Source organism: Mytilus galloprovincialis, chromosome 8, assembly GCF_965363235.1.
Source record: "Mytilus galloprovincialis chromosome 8, xbMytGall1.hap1.1, whole genome shotgun sequence".
NCBI lineage: Eukaryota > Metazoa > Mollusca > Bivalvia > Mytilida > Mytilidae > Mytilus > Mytilus galloprovincialis.
The window spans coordinates 25,019,481-25,037,421 of NC_134845.1; the positions used below are offsets into that span (position 1 = coordinate 25,019,481).

The window sequence follows — 17,941 nt, forward strand, 5'->3', positions numbered from 1 at the left end:
CTTTTACTTAAACATTTCTGTTTAATCACTTAATTTGAGAATTAGTTTGTTTTCTTAGTTGGAAAGGATGGGATATGAGAAAGAGATGCTTGATGGTTATAAGGTTGAAAAATTCTTCACAATCTTTTCAACATATGCATGAAGTCTGGTTCAATTACAAGGTCTAAATGTCAACAATCTTAAACCTACAAGGAATCTGGAAAAACAATTATAAGAAAAAAATTGTCAGAAATATGGTTCTGGTATAAACTTGATCACAAATACATTTATTTAAACAATTGATTTGCAGTAAATCAGGTATTCTGGTTATAAACTTATTTTTGGCTTATTTGAGAGTATGATTATAGTGACAAAATCAAACACACTAAAATATAAAATGCCACATTTTCAATAATTAACTTCAACTTTTGATGCCCTTTCTACGTGAAGGGCTAGATGAGTACACACATACATTTAACTTTTGATGTCTTATCTTAATGTAACATTACAATGTGTACACAACCTAATTTAACTTTACAATGAAATACATGATGACAAGTTGTGCAAAAATTTTCTATTTGATGTACTTGATGGTAAAAACAACCAAAATCTCCCAATTTAATGTATATTTGCATACAACATAAATGTATAATAAATAAATTATTTGATCATATATATAACATATTTACAGTATAACACACTAATTGGTATAAAAATAATTAATTATGTACAATATTTCATTCAAATACAATTTTTATAAACTGAGAATTTCTACATCTTTTTCTGTCAGTTCCCGTTTCATATGGAAGAAGTCCCTAAAGTTCGACACAGGTCCTTTATCAAATGGATTATAGAATGCACCTTTGCCATCCTTCAAGTAATTGTATCTCTTCTGATTAATTCTTTCATTGGAAGTTATATTGGATGTCATGTGGAAAGTCTAAAAAAGATTAAAAAAAGACATTAAAAAGATTAGTCCAAATAATTTTTGCAAATAATATCCCTAAAGCTGGTGTTATGGGCTGTCTTAACCTTGCAGTGAGAGGGGAATTTTTTTGCTGCGTGTTGAACGTCTTACTGTAAGTTTGAGATGGAGAACAGTAATGAAAGTGCTGTTCCTTTGCTTTTTGTGTTTGTTTGTTTGCTGTACTGTATGGATTTTGTATCTCGTATGGAATAACTATGGATAAATTCCAAGACTATTTCATACCAACTCAAGTCTTTCAACAAAAAACTTCTTGCAACTTGTCAATCCAATTTGATGTAAATGTTAGAGACATCGAAATCAATTTCGCTCCGGTGAAACAGCTTTAATTTACTAAGAACTTTGGATTCATTTATTTTTGAGGGTACAGAATTTTGTCAATTGAAGAATGGTTTTAGTAAATATTTTTATTGTGGTTTTGTCAAAATCTATTCACAAACCAAAAGAAAAATGTCACTTTTGATTTATACATAACCGTAAAATCCATGGTATATTTGTATCCAACAAATATTTATGAACCTTTACCTGAACAATTTTGTTTTTCTAAAGTGTTCTTGTTATGGTATGGATATTTTTTAATGTTAGACTTCAGGTTTTTTTTCTGGTTTTTAATATTGGGCTGTTGGTTGCTGTCTCATTGGCATATACTCCAACTCTTCTTTGCTTTCATTTTTTTCACCCAGCTTAGAAAGGACATCTTAATGGGCATTTATTCCTCACAACCAATTCACATACTAAATGTTATGAACCTATATTATGCATAGTTAGTCGGGAACAAACGTTATGCTGAAAACTCTGCCGGACCCTTAATGTCAAGGTCATACACCTTATCAAATCAGTCAATGCATATTTAAAACACAATTATACTTGCAACCAATCGACACAAGTATTATTGCGTGTTGTTGTATAATTGCTAAGGGACCACCCTCATCCTGAAAACTTCCATCTCACCACTGGGCATGAAATTGAGATCAAGATAATGTGACAATCATATCTCTAATATGAATTATAAGTTATGGTAGAACAAACGATTGGTAAATCTAAGCCAAGATAACTTCTTAAGGAGTGTATCTGATCATGATAATCTATAAGCTGTTTTCACCTTGTTATATAGTTGTGATCATAATTTGATCTGAGATTTCTTCCTCTTGTAGAGGTTTGATATGAAAGTAATCTAGAAAATTGTTTAATATTCCTTGGTTAAAAGCGTATTTTAATTTTCCGTTTTCGTCCACCAGGTGTTTGTATTTTTTGTGTTTGAGATACTCATTTGTAGTCAGGTTAACAGCAGCAAGCCACATCTGAAAAAAAATCAATATCAAAATTGTTAAAGATATTTTAAAAGTGATGGTATTTTTATTTTCTCAGCATCTTTTTATTTTCTCAGCATCTTTTTATTTTCCTAATATCTTTTTATTTTCCTAACATCTTTTCATTTATCAACTTGAATATCATTACAAAATTAAGTTCTATTCAGCATCATGATACACAAAATACTATTAAAACACACTTCTTGCTGATAGATGATTTTTTTACATCTTTACATATATTATTGTTAAATGTTCAGACATAAAAAACAGAAACTTGAAAATATTTCATGTTATCTTATATAATATAATACGATTCAATTAAATTTTTCACAGACTGTAAAGTTATATCATTATTTAAAGTTAGGATAGAGTGTCAAATGCCATGTCAAATACTGTGGATTCATTATTATTCATGGGATACCAATTTTCTTGGATCTCATTGGTTAAGGTGAACCACAAAACTAAATATACAACAAAGTTTAAATTTTAATTGGGCCGACTTGAACATAACCATGAAATCAAATATCCATGAAAATACATTTTTCATCAATCCACGAAAATTTGTACCAACGAAAATAAATGAATTCACAATGAATTCTTGTTAAACTTACCCCACCAATGAAAAGACTTCCTGCAGTAATTTCAAAGAAAACCATAATAGCCATGTATATCTTATACAACCAGTTCCATTCCATGTAGTTATTGATAGTGTATACAGATAAAAACATACAGATTGGACCTAACGTTCCTACACAGGTAACAAATGATATAAATGTCACTCTGAAATAAATAAAACATTCAAATGATCATGATCAACGCCATCTGGCTCCCATAATGATTTCTACCCTTTCCTGAGTGTACTTAATTAAACATATATGTATATATACAAGTAAAGAGAACCTAAAGTCACATTTTTCAAGGTTACCCTGCAAGTGTGTGAATGACATATCAAATGTTTTGTTACATTTTTTTTTAAAGTAAATTTTAAATGTGTGTGCAGTGCAAAACATTAGTAAAATAGTGTAAAAGGTGAAAAAGTTGGGATTGTGTTCAGTAGATTATTAAACATGGGATTTGGAAAATCTGAAAAGAGAATTTGGGGTTTCAAATGTATCAGACTAAAATTTGAGTCTGGCCTGCGGTCTCTTTCTCAAATTAGAAAAATCAGTATAAGTTTGATTTTAAAATAAACAATTTTGTAACACATTCTAAATATTTCACCCTTAAAATGATGTTTCTTTTTATGCCCCACCTAGGGGCACTATATTTTTCAGTCTGTGCATCTGTTCCAGGGGGGGATCCAGCAATTTTTAAAAGAGGGGGTTCCCAACCCAGGATAAAGGGGGGGGGAGGGGGTTCCAACTATGTGTCTCATTCAAATGCATTGATAGTCCAAAAAAGAGGGGGTTCCAACCCCCAGAACCCCTCCCTTTTGATCCATCACTGTGTTTACTCATCCATCCCTCTGTCCTGCTTCAGGTTAAAGTTTTTGGTCAAGGTATTTTTTATGAAGTTGCAGTCCAATCAACTTGAGATGTAGTGTACATGTTCCCTATGATATGATCCTCTAATTTCAATGCCGAGTTAGAGTTTTGATCCCAATTTTATGGTCGACTAAACATAGAAAATGATAGTATAATTGGGACACATTAATGTTTTCTCTCAATAATTCTTTTGCAACCTCAAATGGTTGAAATTCTAATTTGCCAAACCAAACTGAAACTTGTGGTACAAACAATTATCATAAAATAGAAGTGACAAATTAAGCAAGGCTAAACAGAACATTTCTTAAGTATAGCAGTCAGTATAACAAGTTGAATTTGACTGATTGATGAGGGAATTCGTGCATAAGCTGACCTCCAATAAGGTGACAAGGGGAAATAACTATTGCTCAAATTGTGTCTATCAAAAATTATCTATTCAGTGCACAATTGACATAATATATAACCGTTGGAAACAAGCATATTTTTCTACAAAGAAAGACCTGAGATAAAGTTAGAATAAATTTTGTTCATGGCTAAATATTAGTTTTTAAAGTAATCTACTTGAACAACAATCTGAAACACCTTTTTTAGACTACATTTCTGAGACAAAATTATTTTTTACAATCTTCACACACTTGCAGTCAAGGAAACAAAGTGACCTTAAGTTCCCTGGTTGTTTTTCATCTGACACCTTACCATCATAGATGTTACAGCTGTGACTCCTATTGTCGCTATTCCCGCCTCTATAGCCCCAATGCAAATGGCCCAATCAAATTCTTCACTTAAAATGTAGTACGCAAAGAAATCAGTACACATCGCCAACAGAAACATTGACCAAACAAAAATAAAAAACCACTGCCTAGAATGAGAAAAAAATGTATTCAATTTAAAAAATAAATACATTTATTTCAATAAAATTTTGCATGCTTCATATAAAATTAAAATCAAACATTTAGTAATAATGTTATACTAAAGCTTAGATATCAAAGCCTAGTTCAGTCTCATAGTTTACTGCCAATGTGTCATTTTTTGTCTCAGAATTGCAGTTATTAAAGCTTAAGAACAAAAATATAAAAGTGCCACTAAGAAAAAACTGTTATTTTAACAACTTCAGATGTGGGATAACTAAAGAAACAACTAATAAATTCATTGTTTAAAAGATATTTAAGAGAACTAAAACTAATAACAGCTGTTCCAGAAAATACTATGTTTCTGCTAGTTATATGAAAGGCACTTTTTTAAACCCCTCCCCCCTTACACAGAAACAAAATTAAATAAGAACAACACTCCCTTTGCATTTTGGTATTTCAAATACAATCACCCACATAAATTAAAAAAAAAAAATTCCTTCCATGTGGGGGACATAGTATTTTCTGGAACAGCCCTAAATTCATATGAAATGTTACACACAAAAGTTAAAAGTTGTTAGTTAGGTTAGTTAAGTGGTATATAATGTACATAAATACAATACACATATGGTGCTCAAATTTAAGATCACTTGTCAGAGTAAAGTACCAAATAAAAAAATGTGCAGAGTTAAACAGCCAGGGACAATGAAAGTTTGACATTAAACTGTAACATCTTGTGTGTACTATATAGTAAATACAGCAAAGAGTCTTTAAACATTTATCATACAAAAATCAAAGCATCTTTTTTTCATTATTTTGATATTGCATAATTTCTCTGATCTTGTATTAAAAATATCTTTTTATATGGTTGTGAAATTTCTGCATCATCATGTGATTGTAACATATTCTTAGTAAGTTTTACCCACAAAATAAATTGTATTTGCAGTTGGCATTGGTATAGCAAAGTATGGGCATAATTTTTCTGGATATGACAGATTTCAAATGGACCAAAACAAAACTTATATGCATTTGTTAAAAATCAGTCTGATGGTTTATTTTGATTATTTTTGTGATGTTTTAAGCTGTAACTTAAGCAATAAAGCATTCATTTACTGCACATGTGCACTTAATCCATACAATTAAATGTGATACATATTACTTTAGTATAGAAATGAATGTATTATTCACAGTATTATCAAACCTTCAAACAGGAAACAGCAGCTTGCAAATAGTAGTTTAATTTTTTTTCATAAATACTAGAAAACTCAAATTCTAAGGTTGGCTTGAGAAGAGAATCTTGTTCAAAATGATTTGAAATTGAGTTTAGATATTTAAAAACACAAAAAGTTTATAACAATTTTTTCCCAACTATACAACATGATTTTTTTTCTTTAAATCATGAAAGGTATCAAAAACTTACCTATTTTTATATCCTACACAGTTGTATATATAAGGACAATGATGATCAAAAACTTTAATGCATCTGTTACAAACTCTACAATGTTTGGATCGTAACGGCTTTACAAGACGACATGTGTGGCACAATCGACTTAATGGATTCTCTCCTTGTTTCCACTCATCAAAATGTGCAACCTACAATATAATAGTTTCATTAAAAATGGATATTTGTTTTCTTTTCCTCTAAAGTGTTTAAATTATGTAAGGATCTTTTTTTAATTTAGTCAATTTAATTTTCCTTTCAATAGTTAAAAAGGCTTTCTCTAATTTTTGTGCAATTTTCACATTTCTTGATTAGTGTGAGAAAACATTTCTCCTTACTAGTGAAAAATCTGTTATTGGCGAATGATTGGTTGAAGTTTCTTTTGGAATTTCCTATTGTGATGTCATGGAAAAAGGCGACCATGTCTGATGAAGTCACATTAAACTACACACCTTTCTTCAAATCTTTGAAAAAGGAGAATAAAAATCATTAAAGAAAGAGATTCCACCACTATAACTGGTGTATTACGATATTTCTCCACTCTAAACAGTTCAATTTTAATCATTTAAAAAGCTCGGCAAGCATCCCGCTTTAAATATTAAAATTTAATTATCTCGAGTGGGAAACACTTGTTGCAATTTTGGAATCTATATATCTATGATTTCATCATACATACTATAAAATGAAAATAAGATTGTCAATGGTCAAATTTGGTATGTTGTAAGCCAATAGTAACAATTTAAATCATTATCCAAAATATAAGTTTTGAAAAATTGAATTGGTATGTTTTTTTTTTTATTTGTTAGTGCTAAAGACCAAAATGAAATACTCTATTCAAATTGTATATATCTAGAAACAACTGACCTGTTTAATAGCTAAATCATACTCTGGTACATTTCTAGGAAGATACCCGGGATCTGTCGTACTGGCATGGAACAATGAAAACCACATGACTATGTTCAGTATGAAGAATATTATATGTAATACCATAAGGTCATACCAGGTATAGGGTAAACACTGTAAAATACACAAAATATATATGTAAATGTCATAAGGCCATACCAGGTATAGGGTAAACACTGTAAAATACACAAAATATATATGTAAATGTCATAAGGTCATACCAGGTATAGGGTAAACACTGTAAAATACACAAAATATATATGTAAATGTCATAAGGTCATACCAGGTATAGGGTAAACACTGTAAAATACACAAAATATATATGTAAATGTCATAAGGTCATACCAGGTCATACCCGTAGCCAGGGGGGGTTCGGACGAACCCCCCCTTGAAAACAAATAAGCACTGTTAAAGTCAATGTTCTGTTCGAATTGTGACTGTTAAAGTCGAGTTTTTGAGTCAAACGAACCCCCCTTTTGAAATTCCTGGCTACGGGCCTGCAGGTAAAGGGTAAACACTGTAAAATACACAAAATATATATGTAAATGTCATAAGGTCATACCAGGTATAGGGTAAACACTGTAAAATAAACAAAGTAAGATGTAATATATAAATAAGAATAACAAGTGTATCTAAAACACTGAAAAATACACAAAATTATTCTCTACCTTCGAAGGAATGCAAAATATAATCACTGACCATTGGTACAGAAAGTTATCATACTTATATAAAGGTTTCTATAGTTCTTGCATGCCTTTTTAGAACAATGTAAAAACAGCATAAATAAGTACCCAATAATCAAAATATAATATGTTGTCACATCTGAAAATAGAAGTTGTACAAGATCGAACACCTTGTAACATATGTACCATCTCTGAAGTGCAAATTCACCTGAATCATTCCTTTAATAACAGACTAACCTTTATAATATACATAGGATAACCCCAGCACAACACATTCACCATGAAAAACAAAATGGCTACTTTACTGTTTCCTGGGGGACCAAATGCTATAGATCTGAAATATAAAACATTGCTTATAAACTTAATATAGTTCAGTATATAGTTCTAGTTAGGCATTGAAAAATGTACCATTTAACTTGTTTTGTAAGAAATAAAACTTACTAGATATGTAGTTGAATGTTTTATGGAACATTAAAAACAAATTGAAAAGAATTTGGTTCCTCCTTTATTGTTGATAGTTTGATAAATGACTATCCTCACATTGAAAAAATATTCTCCACTTAATTGTAAACTGATAGATTTAATTATGTTTGTTCACAAATTGATCTAACATCCCTATCTTTAAACTAAAAAAAATCTACAGGATTTTAAACTTTGGTTAAAAAAATTCAAAGATGTCTGTCCATAACTGCAAATTAATAGCAAAAAGATATAAATATATATATGAATACTTACAACAGATCTAATTTAGGTATAAAACTATTTTTAGATTTAATCTGTCTTCGAAGATACTCTATGACATCTTGATGCTTTCTACCGGAGGCTAACATCAGTGGTGTTTTCCCATTTTTGTCTTTAAGATCTAACTCAGCACCATCCTAATGCAAAAAACAAAGAAAATTTATTAAGAATCAAGATGTTTCCATATCTTCAGGTACATGTAGCTTAAGTTGTGTATAATCCTTTGACACAAGGAATTTATAATTTCAGCACAGAATCTTCATTTTAACCTTTAAAAATGGCCTTTAAAATCATTTGAGTTCAAAAGGAAAGTCTACACCCTCTTGCAAAGGAAATTGCACTATAGAAGATGAATTCCAGAATTCCCCCTGTTTCACTCTTTTCAAACTCCATTGAGAACCATATCAATGACTTATTCTTCCAAGAATATTAACATAATTCAATTTTTTCTGTAAATTTATATTACTGGAATCCACCATTTTGTATTTTGCTGCTCACAAATACAAATATAACTCTGCCGATTGTAAATACAAATGTAGTACATACCAAAATAATTTGCCCTGACCCTGAGCAGAGTGATGCTGGTATTAGAATTTTTAACCTCTTTTAGAAGATCCCCTCTCTTGAGCAATCACTTGAAATACTTCTCATAAGTGACTGCTTTTGTGAGAGCAGAGACATACATTTTTGAGATTCTAAGAGCAGAAAGGGGGGGAAGGGCCTAAAACAAGGCCAGATTTCTATTCTATGCAAATGAGATATCTTTTTTTTTTATGGGAACAAATATTTGATTCATTACGACTCTCCAGGCACTCTGGCTCCCTCCACCAATATGACCTTACCGCTAAGAAATAGTGTTAAAAGTGGCATTAGAACACCAATCAATCAATCACTGCTCAAGTTCTAAAGGAACAAGTCATTTACTTACCTGTTCACATAGTTCTTTGACCGACGTTAGATTACCATTAATACAAGATAAATGTAGTGATGTTTGTCCATAGTTATCTCTCTGTCTCGGATTAAAACCAGAATATATCAACAATCTCATTAATTCATTTTGTCCTGAAAAGTATATTTAAGAATGTGCATTGCATATAACAATTAAAATAATTCTTAGATAAGTCCCAACCTCCTTGAAATAGCCTTCTTGAGCTGATGCAGCATAAAGCAAGCACCAATCAACCAATCAATCTAAATCCCAACTATTATCAGTAAAAAATTATGTAAAAAACATTGATGATATTTTTCACATCACACCTCATTTCATATTTTGACATGCATGCATACATGTACGTTCAAACTTAACCTTAAGTAAACAGTTCATAGAAGTGTTTCAGTGTACATATGTATATGATGCTTCCTCTTGTATATATCTTTTGTCTTCAAGGGCAACACATCTGTAGTAAACCACTTGGACATATGAATCAAGTGCCTCCTACTCCATATTTGCCAACTGTTCAGAGTATTGATAGTCATGCTTAAATCCACATCATTTGGACTCTGTTGGATGGTTGTCTCATTGGTAATCATACCCCATCTCTTTAATTCATACATAGTGGTGTGTATTCATTCACCTTATGGTTATGTGTATTCTGAATAACTTACTACAAAGTTAATCAATGTGTTTATGTGTATTTATTATTATTACCCATTTTTTTATTTTTCTGTCAACAATTTAGTTAAAATCCTTATACCCTTAAAAGCTGCCTAATTAAATTAATTCTGAAGAAATACACAATATGCTATGCTATGTTATGACCATGTTGTTAAATTTCTACCTTTAAATGCTGCCCAATGTAATGCATTGTCTCCATCCCTGTCTACTATCTGTAGCCTTGCTCCTTTACCCATTAGGTAACCAGCTAACATTGTATGTCCATATTGTGCTGCCACTATTAACGGTGTACACCCTTTATTGTCAACAACATCTATAGAAACACCTGCCTGAAGTAAAATGTCAACTATTGCTACATGTCCATTCACACATGCCCAATGAATTGGACGTGCTCCTAGTTCATTATTGCTGGCCTCATCAACAGGGCCTTTGTTGTCTAAGATGAATCGTAGTATAACAGTGTGGCCTCCAAGACATGCCCAATGGGCAGGAGTGTGTCCTTTGTCATCTCGGAGTGAGAAAACTGATGGTCCATCTTCAGCTGCTGTCTGAACTGGTACCAACATACTGAAACAAAAATCACAGTTTTTAACATGTTTAAGTCTTAACGGTACATGTACGTCGAGACAATACAGTACATGTATATTAAATTATAACGACGGTGAAAACTAAGTCAAATTTCATTATTTTTAACAAATAAAGTATTACCTACAATGTAGGCCATGTAGGAGTATACAATGTAAACAGTTAAATTATAGCTAATTCTGCTTTTACCAGCTCATTTAAGCTATTATCATGTTTATATGTTTTTAAAAAAATAACACAAACATGACATAGCTGAGAGGGTGAGAGAGCAGATAGTTACCCTGTGAAAACATGGTCTACCAAGGTAACAATCTGCTTTATTATACCTCAGTCATCATTTTCTATATAAAGTAAGTACACAATATTTTCATTATTTTTTCCAAATTGCAACATGTGCAAGCGTAGAACTATTGGACCTTGGTGAAACTATTTGACCACAAGCGTCATCATATATCGCAGAATTTCAAATGCAGCTACCGTATTGACTAATTTCACAATGCCGTGGGGGTTGCAACATCGAGTTTTACCCCTTTTATCTAGGGTTTTATCAGTGCAGAACGTAGCTTAAACTGCTTTACCATTCAGAATATGATAATGAAGTAAACATGAAACAATATGATTGTGTTTTTGTTTTTTATATTACGATAGTTGATTTAGCCCCAACATTTATTGTCTGATGTCTCTTTGGTAAAATAAAACACTTACTGACCATGCTGACTGGATATTCATGTAACAGTAAGTTCATTGACCCCTCAGATATGCCTCAGGGCAATAGTTGCACCTCGGAGACAATAAACTTACTATTTCACTTATACCCAGTCAATAAGTATACAATATCACTCTCTGAGATATCTGTTCATTTGATATTTAATTTATCAAACTAAATGTTCTGTCAACAGTCAGTATTGTCATTTAAAAATCATAAGGGTTAGTAGTAAACTATGACTTCATATACAAAAGTAACACATCATTAGAAAAGAAATAATAGTTAAGCAACATGCATTTATGCTTTGTTAACAGTTTTATGAAAAAGCCTAAGGCCGAAACGTAGAACTTTTACTGAACATTGTCTTTTAAATAGTAATTGATAGTGAATTCAATTCCTTGTCTTTTGAATTATTAATACATTATTGATCTGCATGGGAGGGTGACATTTAAATAGAGTCTGAAGTAAAATGTCTTCCTCATGTTTACAAATCAAAATCAGGCAAATGTCTTTCACATGACCATGATGATGTTTATTGATTTTTTCAAAGAAATTTCAGTTTCTTATTTTTCATTTGGATAATAATCATGATAATCGTGATAATTTAATAATTTACAGGTAAAACAATGTATACTATAAAGAAGCATTATGCTTCCTATAATTTTCAAATGTTTTAATTTTACTATAAAAATCAATCATACCAAGAGTAATAATAAAAGTTTAATAAAAACAACTTAGTATTCTGTGAAGTTTTAAACTGCACTCACAAGTATGATTTAGTATTTGTGGTCATGGTGGTATTGTTCTATCGTCTTGGTACCTGTTTTGACGCGGACCAGAAATGACGCACCGATATAGTTTTCTTTTTTTTTAATTTTTAAACAAAAGCTGTGACGTCATCAACATGTGTTGTTTATAACCTGACGGTGAAGGTCGCCTTACGTCAACAACGATGCCCAAAACTCCGCCTAGAAAGGTAATTATGACTTAAATTATTATAAACAATGCAATTTCCGCCATTTTATTAAGATCAAAAATATCCTACCTTCCCCCAAGTGATTATCAGTCCTACATGCACTTTTTCCAAAAAAGTAAGCAGCCGTCTGCTTCCTCATTTTGTGTATTTTAAAATCACGTGACTGTCATGTGACATATTTTTACGTGTTAGCGGGAATCACTGTAGAACAAATGCTAGTCGCTTATATAATTTTCAATGGATTATCGATTTTATTAATTTGATGTTTAAAGTAGATATGGATAATTAAGTATTGTCAGTTGGTGTTTTATGAATGAAATGACGTTTTATTTTCAAAAATATTTGAATATATATCACTTTAATAAATTTTGGACAATTAAATAATTAATTTGAATAAAAAAAAATCTAAATAAATTACAATATGAACTGAGATTAAATTTTTTTCTTCATTTTTAGAAATTTACTAAAAAGTACAGAGGCTATTCACCATCACAATTAAGTTATGCATACCAGTTGGTGAAAGACAAAGACATTCCTATTAGGACAGCGGCACGTAGATATGATGTACCAGAAGCTACTCTACGACATAGACTCAGTGGGTATGTAAATCCAGAAGCAGTCAAATCAGGACCAGCTCCTTTATTCAAAGAAGAAGAAGAAGCCGATCTTGTTAATCACTTGAAGCTCATGGCTAGAGTGGGATATGGTTACAGCAGGTCAGAAGTTATAGATATTGCTACAAATTATGCCATTCACAAAGAATTAAGGGACAGTGAACATCCATTGTCTACAAAGTGGTATAAAAACTTCATGACTCGTTGGCCAGATTTAAAAATTGTCAAACCAAGAAGTCTTGAAATGCAGCGTGCGAAGGCTTCATCTGAGGTTAATGTACAGAACTATTACTCTGAACTTCACAAAATTTTGGAAAAATATGATCTGTTTGATAAACCAGAAAGAATTTACAATGTTGACGAAAAAGGAATTTGCACTAACCACAAGTCTCCATATGTTATTGCTGCTACTGGAACTACTCCACCAACTATTACCTCAGGGGACAAACACTTGGTCACAGTCTTGGGGTGTGGAAATGCACAAGGCCACAGTGTGCCACCGTTCTTTGTATTTCCTGGTAACAGGATGAGACAAGAACTTCTTGAAAATAAGTCCACAGGTGCAGACGGTGATGTTTCAGAGAGTGGCTGGTCTAATACAGAAATTTTTCACAAATACATGGAGAATCATCTTTTAAAATACATTCCTCACAGAACATCTGCTGTTCCAGTATTAGTTCTTTTTGATGGACATAAATCACACATATCAATGGAGTTAATTGAATGGGCCAAAAAACAAAATATTATCTTATTTGTCTTACCTGCACATACAAGCCATATTCTCCAACCTATGGATGTAGGATGCTTTGGACCTTTTGAAAGGATTTTCAATAATGAATGCCACAAATTTATGCGGCAAAACTGTTCGCAACCAACAATGACCAATAACCCGTTATAATATATGTGGTCTGGCTTGTAAAGGTTATCTCCATGCACTTTCACCTAGCAATTTACAAAGTGCATTTAGAAAAACTGGGATTTATCCGTATGATCCTAACACGGTTGATCGTTCCAATTTTGCACCAGCACAAGTGTTCATTCAAGAAGATGCTCCAGAAGGAACCTGTGAACCTGAAGCCAGAGAACCTGTTCATGAAATTGAACCAATTGAGAATGATATAGATGTACCTGTTCATGAAATTGAACCAATTGAGAATGATATAGATGTACTTGTTGAAGAAATTGAAATTAACATAAACAATGTAGAACAAAATGAAAATGCTTCAACAATCTATGAAACACAAGAAAAAACAGTATCAGAGAAAAATGACAATTTTTTTGAAGACCGAGAGAAAAACCTATTTAAAAAGAAACCTAGAACTAAACAAAGACGCTATTTGAGCAAAGTGGTAAGTGGAAAAGCGATTACAGAGGATGAAACAATTGAAAAAATTAAGGAGCATAAGGAGAATGTTAGCCGAAAACCAAGTAAGAAAAGTCAATCAAATGAGAAAGAAAAACATGTAGCTAAACCTAAAAAATCCTCAAAACAAGTTCAGCCAAAAAGAGGTCCAAAAAAGACAATAACAGTGGTTGATGAACCTTGTGCTAGTACTTCGGGACTTAATTTGAGAGGAGGGCCCATTAGCATTATTGATGATTCAATGGACTCTGATGTCATAGAAGATGAAGAACCTTGCTGTGTATGCAAACTGACTGGTCTTCCTCTAGAACTAAGAAAATGTAATTTTATTGTGTTTGCCAGTTGGGGACAGTGTACTATAGAAAATTGTGGTCATTGGGTTCATCTTAAATATTGTTGTCAAAAAATAGTGCTGAGGAGGCATGACACTTTTGTATGCCCTTGTCATGGTACATCAACAGAGGAATAAGAGGCTTTAGCTGCACAGATGATTCTTCTGTAATCAATCATTAAACAATTAATATTGCTTTTTTTGTTACTATTATTAAAGTGAATTAAAATCTTAAAAGTTGTTGATATAATTGATTTTGCTGAACAGTGTTAACCTTAAAGAATCCGGATTGAAGCATTTTTTCGATTAGCAGGTATGTGTAAGTGTTTTTTACTGGTTCGTTTACAGTGCGTCATTACTGGTACCCATCATTATTTGACAGACCGTTCATAACGTTAGCAAACATGATTTTTATTGTTGTTACTGTTTCAAATATCAACTCTTTAATGGCTGAAATATATTAACAAGTTATCAATCTTTAATTCCATTTCGTTTTTCTAATTCTTTTAAATGGTGGATTAAATTCAGAGACAGAAACAACCTTAAGTGCGTCATTACTGGTTCCTCAGGGATATTTCCATTCTCAATTTTATCAATGCAGAAACTGCAATATAATTTGAACAAGAATGTGTCATAGTACATGTACACAGATGCCCCATCCGCCCTATCAATGGACTGTGAAATTGGAGTAAAAACTCTATTAATTTGAAAGATCATATCATAGGGAACATGTGGACTAAGTTTCAAGTTCAACTGTTGATTGGACTTCAACTTCATTAAAAACTACCTCGACCAAAAACTTTAACCTTAAGCGGGACAGACAGACAAACGACAAACAGACCAGAAAACATAATGCCCATAAATAGGGCATAAAATTGACACAAGGGTGACACTAATATGGTGCAATCAGCTAGTATATCTCAATATACCTCAAAATGTAGCTATAATTGAACCTTGTAAATGACTAGCAACATAGTAAACAAACAGTAATTTCTAAATTAAACAAAAACTTTGAACACGTTTTCATTGCTTCATCTAACAAATAAAATCCCTTTTAATTTTATTATTGGTTACTTCACTTTACAAAATTCTATGTAAAACATAGACATTAGTGAAACATGTAAAACTTATAGATTCAGATGATGTGCAAGAGAGATAGAGACGGATGTGTGCGATTTGGTTGGATTTATATGTTGAAATTACCCAGATTTGATTGCATCAAATATTGGATGATTAGGAGGACTTTTTCCATCTTTGACCGCACTTTCTGTCTCCCCAGGACCATGTTTATGATCTCTGGAGGCTGGTGTTTGGTTAGTTGACATGTTTCCTTTCCGAGATGTTCCAACATGTACATAAATTATTTAACGGATTTACAGACGAAACGAAAGACGGGCTTTCGAAACGTTTCGGTCACATACCAATTCGTCCACAGGTCGTTTCGGCCAAACTTCCAGTTCGTCCACAGGCATTTCGGTCATACTTTGCCTTATTATGCATTCAAGTGGTATGATAGAGAATAAGAAAAAAGGAAGAATTTTGTCAAACTTAGCCAAAATATGAAATATATTTTGTAATAGATTCAAAACCAAATAAAAATGTCAGACATGTAAATCAAGGTCACCGAGCCACGTGCACCGAGCTGAATTTTTTTTTCTCAGTAGACACTGGTTGTGAAAAAGGAGGATTTTGTTAGATAACCATATTTTGTTAAATTATACATCACTTTTTATCAACACGTTATCTTGTTTTTAAAATGTTATTTCAATTTGATTGTGAACTTTACGAATATTTTTGTAACATTCTTTACTGAATTAAGGTGGTACCTAACACTACACAGAGATAACTCTGTAAAATCTGCAAAACGTTTTAATTACGTTGTGTTGTTAAGGTAATATTAAGCTTCTCAATGATCAAAATAAGTGTTTGTCAAGCTGCTATATAACCAGTGTAATTTTTCTGATTAAACGGTTGGTTCAAATATTTTAAAATTTTTATATTTTTGTCAAAGGGTCAAAGTAAATACTTTGTCAAAATTTTAAGAAAATTAAACGAGCCGAATTAATTTTAGTGAAAGTGTTGAGTACCACCTTAAAATACATCTTTATCTAATATGCATATAGATTAATGATTAAAATGTTGGTTGGTTTTTTTTTACTATTTTTATAAAAAAAAAAAAATCTTTTTCTACCTTTTATCAAGGACGTATGTTAGTTATACATGTTATACATGTAAGTCCTTTTATATAAAAATCATGGCCGCAATGACTTTACAAAGTTTGTCCGAACTCAGTTCGTGGCAGCATGGCCGAAACGACTGTTGCCGAACTGGCTGCATGACCGAAATCATCTTCGCTTGCCAAGGGTTACGATCCACTCCCGCTCTCTTCACCCTTGGCGGATTGAGCCAACATTTCGGAGACACAAGGTAAGGATTTTTATTGGTTGCAGTCAAAACTCGCTGCATCCAATCAAAATGCGCATATAACATGATCACGTGTAAATGTAGAAAGTGTTTGTAAACAATTGCCACGTGTTTTTTGTGCAACAAGTCTTTACATTCCTAAACATACGACTATATTTAGTGCAAACTTGAATGTTTTTAATCAACAAATAGAAGTTCCTGTGTATGTTTCATGCACAAATGCATGAATGTTGACGTATGTTTTCATTTCCGGCTTTACCAAGTGTGTAGAATCTAAACTGGTCCGCCGTTCTATCTATAGCTTCGCACCGAAGGAACGGGTTGGAGGTATTGTCACATTGGCATTAATTGGACGAGTCTTACAAATTCAACGATTCGCTAATAAAATTGGCCAATTAAAGTGATAGGAAATTGACCTCATATGTTAATACTGCGATGCCGCAAAATAGATAAGTATCTGTTAATTAACCCCATGGTAGTAGCGCAGATAAATGACCAACGAGCGTGTTAACATGTTCTTGACAAACTGAGCCGGTATCTTTTGTTCCCTTTAGAACTCAGTAGGGTAATAAATGTGCTAATTTTTCTTTAAATTTGCTATCAGTATAATACATAATTAAACATAGCCCATGATGTACTAGTCTCGTCGAATTATTAAATCCCGTGGTCAGAATTCTGACCACGGGATTTAGGCCATACCTGTTGTCAGTGTAGCGATAAGTGAACACAACAGGGGTCCAGTTTATGTAGAATCTAGACGCTACCGTGTTTTTACCTCCAAATTGAAGAGTTCAAGTGCTACCATTGGTCAAGAATAATGTATTCGGAATTGGCGTGATTTTTATCTTCCGATAGATTGCGCACCATTGTTATCACAAATGTTGGCTCAATCCGCCAAGGGTGAAGAGAGCGGGAGTGGATCGTTACCCTTGGCTAGCGAAGATGGACCGAAA

At 32.4% G+C, this 17,941-nt stretch overlaps 2 protein-coding genes across 5 annotated transcripts; one reads left to right on the forward strand and one right to left on the reverse strand.

Moving 5' to 3' along the window:
- LOC143085383 (uncharacterized) lies at positions 1-15,926 on the reverse strand. 4 transcript variants are annotated; one of them, XM_076261679.1, is made up of 10 exons: positions 15,768-15,926; positions 10,153-10,556; positions 9,303-9,436; positions 8,369-8,511; positions 7,871-7,967; positions 6,912-7,064; positions 6,027-6,199; positions 2,886-3,054; positions 2,067-2,265; positions 784-919 (listed from the first exon to the last, which is right to left on the reverse strand). In XM_076261679.1, exons 1-9 carry the CDS (start codon positions 15,887-15,889, stop codon positions 2,071-2,073), a joined length of 1,590 nt encoding a protein of 529 aa, XP_076117794.1. In that variant the 5' UTR covers positions 15,890-15,926; the 3' UTR covers positions 784-919; positions 2,067-2,070. The 4 variants fall into 4 exon arrangements, 3 of the variants coding, with proteins under 3 accessions (XP_076117796.1, XP_076117794.1, XP_076117795.1); XM_076261680.1 differs by lacking the exon at positions 2,886-3,054 and adding an exon at positions 4,455-4,617; XR_012981324.1 differs by lacking the exon at positions 784-919 and adding an exon at positions 4,455-4,617 and having other exon boundaries at positions 2,129-2,265.
- LOC143042907 (uncharacterized) lies at positions 12,093-13,768 on the forward strand. Its single transcript, XM_076215416.1, has 2 exons — positions 12,093-12,256; positions 12,713-13,768. The coding sequence occupies exons 1-2, from the start codon at positions 12,233-12,235 to the stop codon at positions 13,766-13,768; spliced, it is 1,080 nt and encodes a 359-aa protein (XP_076071531.1). The 5' UTR covers positions 12,093-12,232.
- Positions 15,927-17,941: the final 2,015 nt, after the last annotated feature.

Excerpts from the sequence above, each read along its gene's own strand:
- LOC143042907 (XM_076215416.1), top strand. The coding sequence starts at position 12,233 with ATGCCCAAAACTCCGCCTAGAAAG. Across the intron at positions 12,257-12,712 it reads CCAAAACTCCGCCTAGAAAG|AAATTTACTAAAAAGTACAG; the intron begins GTAATTATGACT and ends CTTCATTTTTAG.
- LOC143085383 (XM_076261679.1), bottom strand. The coding sequence starts at position 15,889 with ATGTCAACTAACCAAACACCAGCCTCCAGAGATCATAAACATGGTCCT. Across the intron at positions 7,968-8,368 it reads ATACCTAAATTAGATCTGTT|ATCTATAGCATTTGGTCCCC; the intron begins GTAAGTATTCAT and ends TTTATATTTCAG. Across the intron at positions 7,065-7,870 it reads ATCCTATGTATATTATAAAG|TGTTTACCCTATACCTGGTA; the intron begins GTTAGTCTGTTA and ends TGTATTTTACAG.